Source organism: Populus alba, chromosome 1, assembly GCF_005239225.2.
Source record: "Populus alba chromosome 1, ASM523922v2, whole genome shotgun sequence".
NCBI lineage: Eukaryota > Viridiplantae > Streptophyta > Magnoliopsida > Malpighiales > Salicaceae > Populus > Populus alba.
Genome location: NC_133284.1, coordinates 3352633 through 3365196, shown reverse-complemented (window position 1 = coordinate 3365196; position 12564 = coordinate 3352633). Strand labels below are relative to the sequence as shown.

Sequence of the window (12564 nt, the reverse complement as noted above, 5' to 3'; positions counted from 1 at the left end):
TTTCAGCAAAAAATCTATTTGAAAAACAACCGTGACAACACTACCAAACAAACTGACGTGTACCGTGCTGGGTGAAGAATATTTCAACCGAGTGTGTATTTAGCCCCTAACCAAGCTTGAAGACACAAACCTTTTTGCTAGCATGTTGACCATAAGTCGAGATAAAAATAAAAATCTGCCAGTCCTATAATAAAATACAAAAAAAGAGAGAGAGAGAAAATTCTTGTTTTATTACATTTTTTACAAACGTCCAATGCTTTTTTTACAAAAAGAAAAGGAGGGGCGGGCAGGAGGTGAACAACAGGAAAGAGTCCCAAACAAGTATTTGCCCGTGCCAATTACTCTATATAAATTCCAAGGACATGTAATGATCTAGACACGTTGCTGATTTGGTTCCTCCTTGCGGCTCCTCACGCGTGCATTTAGGCTGGTCAACATGTCAAGTAACTTATTAGTTATCTGGCTTAAAATGGTGTACAGCTCTCGGATTGATTCATATGCGAGTCCAATAAATATACAGGCCCAGACGACTGAAATAATGCACCCCAGAACTGGAGCAAGAGTTGCTAGAAGCAATATTGCAGCAAGGGCACTGGCAAAGAGTCGGAGCTTGCCAGCCAGTGTGTAGTAAGTTGATTCTCGAGCTCGGAGCATGACTTCGGCCACCGAGGCCGTTGCATATATAAACAGAGTTAAGCGGAAAACTGACATAACAACGTCGTGACTGTCAAATGGGTTTGATTGGTGATTCATTTGGATTTGATTGTTTAGCGTCCCAATCAAGAGGGCAAATACTCCATGTTGCATAATAATGCTGCCATCACAACAAAAATCAAAACCACCAAGTATGCAAAAATTAAGGACAATTTAAGAGGCTAATCCCTTGAGTGAAGCTTCAACAGTAAAAAAAAAGAAAATATTGAAGTGAAGGAAGCATCAATCCAAGAAAGAGAGAAGTGATGGGCTTAGGAAAAAAAAGGAATGGAAACAAAGCCAAGAAATTTATTTTAGACTGACCTTTGTGTTTCGAAGGCAGGATTTTCCCCAACGTGCTCAGCCATTCTGCTCTGTTTTATTTCTTTACACAGATACTGAAGCTCGAATGGGCATTTTATACGCGTTGAGGACAGGGAGGTTCTGGCTGGCCTTTTCGGTATTTTCTAACTGGTGGGACTCTGTGTGGGGCTTTCTTGGATAACCAAAAAACGTCTCCAAAAAACGTCTCCATTCATCAAAACAGTAGCAGCTCCATCAAAGTCTTCAAACACAGAATTACAAGAACAATAAGAAGGTTCGTCTGAAGAAATGTGTTTATGTAAACAGTCAGCTTGTGACATGTTTTGGTGATAACTAGTTTCATGACCTGCGTTCTCGCACGTCGGAAAATCCAAATGAATCACATGTCTTTAATGACAATAAGGGTCTTTAGGGTTTTATTTCATATGATTTAATGCCCAATTACTGATTTTTTCTTTTTTTCTTTTTTTCTTTCTTGCCGGTATCTTTGGTTTGTTTGGTAATAACAACAATAATGTCACGTTTGTTTTCTCATCTTGATACAGTGGTATTAGGCTCCTAGCTTCCTCTGTTTTTTTTTCTTGCTTTTCTTAGGGTATAATTGCGAAAAGGCTCCTGGCTCCTGTCACTCTTGGGATCAATCTCTAGCTATTGGTTAAAATATGTTGCGTTGCCAAAATTGAAACTTTTTTTTCTCATATCTTATTTTAGAATTTGCTTATTATTATTATTATTATTATTATTATTATTATGGTAGTAATTATTTTTTAAAATAATTTTATTTCAAGATATATTAAAAATAATTTTTTTAATTTTAAAAAATATATATTTAATGACAATATATTAAAATATTTTTAAAATAATAATAATAATACTTTTAAAAAGAATATTGTGAAATAAGCAAGCAAATGTTATACTCCATACAACACAATTCTAAGCACAAGGCATTTATTTAAAGAGAAAAAAAAAACAGGGAGAGGAAAACGAACTAACTTTTACGACAATTTACATGAGCGTTTGATAATGAGATTGTGTTTGCGTTTTAAACAAAACGCAGATGCAACCTGTTTGGTAAATATAAAAAGCAACTTACTATTCATGGGTCCCACACTGTTTTTGCGTTCAAAACGCCGGGTAAAGAAAAGCAGATGAATCCTGCTTCCTACGCACTTCATGCTAATTGATTAGCAAGAACAGTGGATGGTCAAGCTCCACTGTTCATGCTAATTAATTAACATGAACAGTGGAGCTTGACTATCCACTGTTCTTGCTAATCAATCCATTAGGTTCTTCTATTTGTTCAGAAAAGAAACGACAGACCACTCTTGTAAATATTTTTTATTACGGTTAAAAGGAACAGTGTAGCATCACGTGAACAGTGTAGTCAGTTACACTGTTTTGGTCCGACCAGTTCCCGCCGGACCGGTCTCAAGATCAAAATACATTGAACCATGTCCGACTCGGTAAAATAAAAAATAAAAATTATGTTTTATTTTTTTATTTTTTAATTGTGTTTTATTCAAAAAACTAGTGTTCAACATTATTCAATGACACTATATAAATTAGACAAAGATCGCTTGATGATGTAACATTTGCAGAATTTAATCGCAATTCCAATTTTTTCCTAATTATATTTTACCTGATATTGTTACGTGCTTAAAAAACAAAAAAAAACTATAGTCCTTCTCAAATGTATTTCATACATAGTGGAATTGTAGATAGTTTAATGGAATAATAAAAAATATTTTATATAAAATATTATTTATTTCATAATGTAATAACAATAGTTAAATCTATAATATTTAAATTAAAAACCATTAATATTAATAATAATTTTTTAAAATTATTTTATAACCTCAATTTCAAAAGCATTATTAACCAAACACATTAAACTATTTTTTGCTCAACCTCAATTTTAACCACAGTTTTAACCAAACACCTATTTTTTCAAACCAACCTTAATTAAAAGTACTTTTTATAAAACAACTTTTTTCAAATTACAACCACAACAGCTACCGCAATACCAAACACACTCGTAAAATAGCTGCGTTTATGTAAACATGTTTGGTAGTGAGTTTGAACCTGTGTTTGTCGAAATTTTGAATTTTTTTTTTTGTTAAAATTGAGTTCGGTTTGTACTTTTTGGATCGTTTTGATGTGCTAATGTTAAAAATGATTTAAAAAAAATAAAAAAACATCATTGACATGTATTTCGGCACGAAAAGCTATTTGAAAAGCAACCGCTACCACACTGCTAAACACACTCGAAATAAAGAGGACGGTACAGTTTTCAAAAAGAGGCTGCGTGTTGGTGCTTATTTACGAGAATGCCACGATGGTTTCTGATTGGGACACGTGAGATTTGGTTTGGGTTGCGTGGTTAGATGATGATGTGGCAAGATCAGGGAGGGTGGGAGGGAGGGATTTGAGGGTGAAGATAGGTGGTGATTTTGGTTAAATGAGGAGGGTAGAATAGACATTTGGGGATTGTAAGTATAAAAAGCTTAAAAACCAAGGCAAATGGGTGGGTGTTCGATTTCTGGAAAGTATTGAACGTGCAATTTTGGTCCTTTTGATTGTAGCAGACATTCTCTTCCACCATTGTTTTTGAGGTGAGGTGGCATTGAATTTTTTTTTATTTTAAATTATTATTATTTTTAAATTATTTTAACATTAAAATAAAAAGATAATTATTACCACAATATAAATATTATCTAAAACGTTTTATTGCAGGGGTGTTTTTTTAAATGTTTTTTATTTTAAAAAAATATTAAAGTAAATGTTTTTATAGTTTTAAATTTTAATTGGTTGATTCTAAAAATAATAAAAATATTTTTTTAATATATTTATAATTAAAAATTATTTATAAAAAAACCTTTATACCACATTACCAAATGTACTTAATTTGCATTCCAGACAAACATACACACACATACATTTGGCAAGTTGCTAGCGGCTAGAGAATTGCATCAAAAAAGGTCTGATTAATTTGTAAGTTATTGAATCAGTTTGGTGTTAATATTTTTATTAAAGTAACCTTTTTTATATTTTTTATTAAAATAAAATTCTTTGATATTGATACAAGGTTGAGTTTACCTAGATTATATAAAGCTAATATATTTCAAAGCCAAGTCAAAATTTAAATCACAATTTTTTAAGTCAAATTATCAATTGCATTTAACAACTACATATTTGTTTTAAGTTTTTTCCTGGTAACGTTTGTTTACTAATATGAAAAAATAGAGATAATAAAAATAAAACTGTATCCAATTATATATATATATATAATTGTTTCTCTATAGTTTCATTAAAATACATTTTTATACTTGTAAAATAAAATATACCAAAAGAAATCTTTTATCTATTTAAGAATGTGGTTGCAATTGCTTTTTAAAGTATTTTTGTATTAAAATATATCAAAAAAAAATATATTTTTTATTTTTTAAAAAAATTATTTTTAAAATTAACACAATTGTACCATGCTTTTAGAAAATCTAGTTTTTTTGTTTAAAAGTAATTTTTTTATTTAATTATATTAATATTAAAAAAAAATTATTTTAATATATTTCTAATAAGCCAAACTCTGCCACACTTCAAATGACTTGCATGCCCACAGCAGGGAAATGAAGCATAAAGGAAGAAATGTTGGGTGGTGGATTGCAACGGACAAACTCTTGCTATTCAGGCTAGAAAAAGGAAACAAAATTAGATAAATGCTTTCATGAGGATGCATTCATTCCTTCCCATCCCTCAGATGGGCATGTCAGGATTGTCTACGGGGGAACGCAACCGATCGGAGAACACTTGTATCGGAGAATACAGACCTTGAAGCCTGATCTTCTGAGCGGAGTCCATAACAGATGACTATACCAATGAATTGAAACTTTCTTAAACCTCTCAAGAAGAAAAATAGTAAGCTTTTCAAGGACAGCGCAGCAGAATAGACTCCGCTAAGAAGACCATGTAATGTTCAGAGTAATATGCTAAAATGATTTCTTTGAAGTCTCTAAATGGGGTTGATTGTCACCACATCTTCACTGAAGTAAATCAAATTCCTAGTTTCTTCTCTATCAGATGTGAATGGATATTCATGTAGAATGCCCAGATGCCCATTATCGAAAACAATGAAACAACAAATCTGAGTCAATGAGCCTTGTGGCTCAGCACCCATGTGCCCCTCTCATCAACAGGTCTTGGATCTGAGCCTCTTCCATGTAGGAGAAAATATAAATCCCATGACCACTTTGTTGCCTTCAATCAGGCCTTTCACAGTTTTACAGGGAACTAGGCATGACAGAGGAAGCATGTTATGCGCTTGTGAACAGAACACCGACAAGAATAAGTGTCTCGCACATCAACAAATATCATTATAGAAAAATGCATTAACAGATACTGACTATTGTCTCTACATAAACTAAACACTTGACATGAATTTCCCCTTTTCAATCAACTATACACCTAAAATTCATGAATTTCTACATCTCCCATCTTGACATGGATCACATGAATGTGCACACACACGTGTGACCAAAACCAAGAATCTGGCAATCTACAATACGACTTTCATCCCTCAAATAGACATGGCAACATTTTTTATGGAAGAACCAAAGCAATAAACCATCCAGACTTCAGCTGGAGGATGAAGACTTTGAAGCCCCATGTTTTGGCTAAAGTCTACTTCAGTGAACCTAGCACTGGAAGTTGAGACCATGTCATCCAAAAAGAAATTATAAATATTGCGAGGGCAAATCAGCAGAGTATATTCTTCTAAAATACTAACTTCACTAAATTTCTAGGTGTCTTTAACAGTTACTTGGGGGGGGGGGGGCGCTTCTCATCATATATGTCCTGAAGTAAACCTATTTCTGAGATTCCTTTCTCCATCAATCTCAATATTCCAGCACCTTTGTGGATTTCAGCCCGAGACTACAGTAAATACAAATCTAAACAGGCCCAATTCCAAAACATGGATCAACAAATCTGATCTGCACCATGATGCCTTCTACCAGGCCTTCTACAGTTTCACGAGCATTTGCCTAGTTAGCAAATTATCACATTACACTCTTTTTCCACACCAAGAAGGAAATGAATTGAGCACATGATACAAAAGACAGTAAAAGTATATGCATTAAAGCATATCTAACCAAGCATTGTCTCTAACAAAAGCACTAACCGGTAACCTGATTAAGCATTTCCATTATAAAATGTGAGATCCATTGCATATCAATCCCTGAATAACCTAAGCAGCGAATTAATCTACCAGGTAGCAAGTCCATTACTGCATTATACTTCCTATTCTTTTCCCAAATGCAGAAGTTTCACTAAGAGAAAACAAGGTGGCAACACATATGCAGTAAAAAAAGCTCATTTAAAAATATGGAATATTGAAAACCCACAACAGAAAGAACACTTTATCAAAACAAAAATTGGTATTCCCTAACAAGGTATAAACAATCTAAATAACATAGAAACTTGACTATTTTCCCTCAAAAGCACTTCTATGTTGAAAAAGAAAAAAAGTTAAGAGATATTAAAGCCAGAGTTTCCTCTTATCTGTCAAAGAGGGTATATCCTTCCAAGTACCAAGTTTTCTTCAAATAATTTTCTATTATGAAAAAATCCCTATCACAAAAAAAATTCAAACTCCCACACCTTTCTAGTTCAAGTTTGATACAAGAGCAAGTGGAAAGCCAATGCAATATACATAGATACACCCTCTCCCTCTCCCTCCCTCTCTCTTTTTCATCACTGTTTTCCTTAACAGGAACTCCTGTTAGGAATTGGGTAGAATAAATTCATTTGTCCTCATATGTGCCTGCTTGACATCATTACATAAACGCACAAACATGAAAATGTGTGCGTGCGTGTTAAGAATGAAAAGGGAATTTAGCAATCAACAATATGCTTCATTAAGAGCAAAACACGTATAAATATTCACAAACATGGAATACTGACAGGAAGAGCTAAAACATGAAAATGCACTGGATTCTTTAATAATAAGCAAAATGATGCCACACCATTTGTAAGACATAATGTATTTGCAAATGTAGCCGTTGTCAACTTGCATGAAGGTAATTATTAGTTGTTACTGCAATATATATCTAGTGATACAGGCATACATTGTTTAACAGCCAGAAGTAAACATCATGGAAGAAGAAAAACATCTGTTTCTACGACCAGAATTTGTATGGAAAATGTTATAGCTTGAAAAGCGAGTGCCAAGTATACCACACATCAATTAATAAAAGAAAACATATAATAATTAACAAGAAGATAATTACTTCCCTATCAGCACAAGAAAAAAAAACACAGACACGGAGAGAGAGAATATAATGCTATAGTTCTTCACAAGAATCTAACCTCAAAATATATTGACCCTTACAACATCTCCATAAATGCCACAACCCCGTATCAAAATCACCATCAAAACAATCATTCAGCTAGCATAATGTGGCGCCCTAGCAGCCATACTAGCAACCTGAGCCTGCATTTGTGCAGCCCTAACTTTCGCTGCGGTAGCTCTGTTAAAAAACTGCTCTCTAGACAGCAACCTCACGTTCCTCAAATATTGAACAAACGGCATTGCCCCTTCTTGCACTGCTTTATCTAACGAATAAACCACATCCTCAATCGCCATATCCGCTGCCGTACACTCCAACATCTGCTTCGACAAAACATCCACACACTCAAAAGCCTTATCCACATCAATGTCCTCCATACCCCCTTTCACCTTCCCCTCGTTTTGCCTAACCCACGCCTCCAAAACATCCGTATTCATCAAAACAACTTGCAATTGCGACTCCAACCCTTCCATTTCATCTCTCATTTCTTTCAACCCTTTATTAATCTCCTCCTCTCTCCTCCTCAACACAGCTTGAGCGCTAAACAAGCTTTCCATCTCCGACTCCCTCGTTTTCCTCAGCAGCAACATGTCCCCATGAACATTCTCCACAAGCTTATTAATCACATTCCTTTTAAAAACCTCCGCCGCATCCTCCGTTCCCGCCTTCCCCTCGCCACCACCGTACGGAGGCGACGGTGGTGGATACTGTGGTGGCCTGGCCATCTGCCTCGGGTACCCACTTCCCACTGATCCAAAAGTCGACGAATTCGTCAAACTCGATTGATTCGGATGATAACTGGGATTGGGGCTAGGGCGAGGACGCTGAGAAAAAAGAGGAGGATCCCTCCCAAAAAGCATGCTCAATTCGCGAGCCAAATCAACCAAATTAGAACTGGGGTAGATCCAATTCTGTAAATAAGGGACCGCAACGAGGCCCGATGGATTAACAAAAGAATGGGATCTTTTGATGACCATGTCGCGCGTGGGATTGACGTAAACACAAGGAGGGTGACGAGGGTAAGATTCGATAAGCCAGATAATAACAGGGATGTTATAAGTGACAGATTCGAAAGTCATAGGAACGGTGCCGTCTGCTTGGAGAAGATTGACGGTGCGGCCGTCGTTGTGAGTGAAGGTAGCAGTTTTGGGTTCGAGGGAAGGGAAAGTGGAGGTCAGGGAGACGAGGTGTTGACGGATGAGCCATTTGGTGTCTTCCGTGTAAGGGAGGGCGGAGGGGCCGCGTTGGGAGAGGACGGAGGAGAGGAATTGTTGGATTGCTTGGTGGTTTGGTGGTGGAGGAACCATTGAATAGAGTAGAATTGAATTTAGGGTTTTTGGAGAGAAAGAGGATAGGTAACAGTGGAAGATGATAGAGGAGGAGGAGGAGAGCTTTCTTGAAAGGAAAGGTTGTTTCGGTGCTTAGAGGGAGAAGAAGTTGTGTTGTGGTGGAAGTTTCTGTGGCAATTCTTGGAAGCGCGTTGGCATTGCGGGCATGGTTTTCGAATCCGGTGCTATGGTTCATCCGGGTCAGGACCCGGACTCTAAATTAAAATGATTAATCTGGGTTGATTTTTTTTTTTATAAAATAAAAATAAAAATAAGCATCTTTCAATAAAAAAAATAAAATTCACTCACCATTTACCTCTCCAAACAATCAAATCTCCATTATTCTTTTTTTTTTTTCTTTCCTTTAAATACATATATTTGACATTCACTAGAGTAAATCACTGCAAATCCTTCTTTGTCTCGCCTCTCTTATGGAAGAAAAAGAAGGAGCTAACTCGCAAGATTGGTGAAACAAACTGGCTCGTTAATCTGCCGCCTCCCCCTGAAAACTTGCTCACTCCCTGTCCTGGAGATTGGCTTGGAGAGTTTGCTTGCCCGCCGACTCAATCAATCGGAGGAAACTCTATATCTTGCCATCTCTCTTGAGGTTCTCTTCAACCTCATAATCTAACCATCTGTATGTTAATTTTTATGAGAAAGGTCTGAATCTTTACAGTCCTTTTAGTTTCTTGATCTTGATTTTGCTCAGGGGTACTTGCTATTTTTCTAAGAGATTCAATCTTTATAGTACTTTTAAATTTCTGATCTGAGGATTCAATCTTTGTGGTGTAAAACTTGGGTAAGCTCTCGCGTCCTTGAGTCGCGTTTTAAAAATTATGATTATAAAATTATGTATTTCAAAGTATTTTTAAATGTATTTTTAATACTTTTAATATGATAACATAAAAAAAAAAATTAATATATTTTTAATTAAAACACTCTCAAAAGAACACTTCACACTCCAATATCAAGCATAAATATTAAGCATAATGAAATGTAAAATTGTGAATATATTACTAAATCTAAATAAAAATATTCTTATTATTTTAATTTTATCTTATATTTTTATGTAGGTTTTTTTAATATAAATCACAAAATAACTATTAAAATATTATTAATTACTCTTAAAGCACTATACAAATTTTCACGATCATCACCTTTTTTTTCTTTTCTTTTTTTAATTTAGAGAAAATGGTATTTCCATATTTATTATTTTTTTTTCTTTTTTTAATCAATAAAAGAGTTTAGAATACTTAGATTATCATGTTATTATTTTTATTAAAATTATATTTATTTATTTGAAAAGAATTCTTTAAAATTAATATAGCCAGGGTTTGGATCAAGTTTTACATATCCTCTTTTTTTATATAAGGAATTATACAATTAAAATGCTAAACAATAGTGCTAATTAAGCCTTACAACTTAATTTTCTTTTTCCCTTTAATTAAATCTCAGATTTACAAAGCCGAAAAGAAAAACAAGAGGATCAATTTCCTTTAACAAGTCTTATTAAAATACGTATTCAATATAATGCTAGTTTAGATAGGATTTGATTTTTTTAAAAAAAACAATAGTGCATTTATATTTGTTTCTCAATTTATTTTTTACTTTAAAAATAATTAAATTAATATTTTTAATAATTTTTATATTAATATCAAAAATAAAAAAAATTATTTTAATATATTTTTAATTAAATATTTTAGTACTTTTAAAAAAAATTAATTTTTTTTATTAATTTCAAATTAATATGTTTTTAGTATTTTTAAATTATTTTAATATATTAATGTTGAAAATATTTTTTTAAAAATAAAAATATTATTAATATATATTTTAATATAAAAAATTATTTAAAAAGTAATTTCAAACCGATACATAACAAAGCTTTTAAGAGAAACATAGGGTCAAATTTGTATCCAGTTATTGCTAAGAGTCAAATGTTGACTGCCCAAATTAAACAAGATCATTCAAATCAAAATCCAAATCTCACGTGACCACAGCTTTGGCCACTTGCACATTGACTTTTTAAAAAAAAAAAAAAAAAATTCAAGACGGTTAATAAGTAAATTCTTTAATTCAAGTAGTGGTTTCGTTTAGTATTAATTTAGATATTTTTACGCTACCTTGTCCTAAACGTAAAAAGATGAATTTGTTCCTAATTAATACGCTAATGGTAAATAAATCTTCTTGAAAAGATTATTTTGTCCTCATTTTGACTGTTTTAATTTATAATAAAATGTGTAATCTTTAAACTTTTATTTTAGTGCTACATCCTGTTTTAAAACTTCAAAACAAAATCAGTTTAACAAGATAAGAGAACGTCCTACCTTCTATAGTAAAAAGGTTTATTATAGATTATAACACCAAATTGCAACTTCTTTTACAATAGTTCGGTATTCTATCCACGGGTTAGATAAAAAGATTTTAAGAAAAAAAATAATGTTTAATTGACAAAAATGCATTTTAAAAAAGAAATCGCTCGAGCCGGCCCTTCACCAGTCTCCGTCCAGGCTATAAATCGTCAGTACCGGGAAATTTACGCTCGGCAAGACTGGAAGTCGAAAGTCCTAACAGTTTATATATAAAACAGAGAGAGGAAGAGGGTTGGAAATGCAATTTCATAGTTATTTTTTTCTTTTCAAGAAGGAACCATCTTGTTTGTCACAAGCCGTGCACAGAAGAGGAAAAACCGATAACATGTTGGGTATATCAAAAGGGCTAATACAAAAGAAAAAAAATGGTTTTTATTTTATTATGTGAAAAAATGCATAAAAAAACCAATCTCTAGTCAACTCAACACGAAATAATGATAAAGTTTAATAAAATTCAATAATAAAGAATATAATTGAAAAAAAAACCATAAAAAATTAAAGGGACAAAACAAAACCACTAGTACCGCTAATAACATGTCTTTTTTGCATGGGTCTATCACACAGTCCTTTCTTCTCGTTAACATATATTGGAAGAGTTGACCATTGAAAATTACAATCACCAAATATTTCATCATTTATCAGCACAATCTAAATCCTATTTGTACACGTATATATCTCCAGAAACTAAGGCCAATGAATGTAACCTATCTACCATGTATAGAATAGTCTGTAGTTCCTCTCATTTCAGGGCAATAAGGCTTAAAACGCATGCTTTCAATTATTATTTTTTCTTTTCATGTTCACGAGTAATAAGTAAAATAAAAGATTTAAAATGAATATAAAGGCAAACCTTATATAATATTAGATATTTTTTCTTGATTTTCTTTTAGGATGTTATATATTAACGCATGTATAAAATTCAAGATGTTAAATACAATTTCTCAGCAAGAAAGTGAAAATCAATCTTTAAAGGTTTATTTTAAATATTATTGTTTTTAGATATTTTCAATAAAAAAAACTTGTAGTGCAATCCTAAATCCTAAAAGTGAAAACATTATATCATGTGATATCATCTAATATTTTTTAATAATAATATAAATAAAAATTTAAAATCTTAACTAATAATTATTATTTTTAAATTGAATAATAAGTCACTTTTTACGAGTTATTTCTTTTTCCGTACTTTAATAGAATTTTCTAAAAAAAAACTAGATATATATATATATATATATATATAATTTCTTGGAACAAGCCACCTTTTGAGATTTAGTGGAATTTTCTCCAAACAAAATCTAGTATATATATATATATATATATATATATAATTTCTTGGAACAAGCCACCTTTTGAAAGGGTTTTCCTCTCCAAGATTTAGTGGAATTTTCTCCAAACAAAATCTAGAATATATATATAAAAATTGTTAGGATTTTAGAGATTTTCAAAAAAAAAAAACTTTTATAATTGAAGTGGTCAAAAGAAGGAAGCTTCTGATTAATTTCATAGACATTA

The 12564-nt window shown here is 32.6% G+C and overlaps 1 protein-coding gene across 1 annotated transcript; it reads right to left on the bottom strand.

Annotated features, from left to right (window-relative positions):
• Positions 1-7166: 7166 nt before the first annotated feature.
• On the bottom strand, positions 7167-8894 carry LOC118053934 (protein ELC-like). Its single transcript, XM_035065339.2, has one exon. The coding sequence runs from the start codon at positions 8663-8665 to the stop codon at positions 7454-7456; it is 1212 nt and encodes a 403-aa protein (XP_034921230.1). The 5' UTR covers positions 8666-8894; the 3' UTR covers positions 7167-7453.
• Positions 8895-12564: the final 3670 nt, after the last annotated feature.

Bases quoted from the DNA above. Each gene is read 5' to 3' on its own strand.
- LOC118053934 (XM_035065339.2), bottom strand. From the start codon at position 8,665: ATGGTTCCTCCACCACCAAACCACCAAGCAATCCAACAATTCCTCTCC.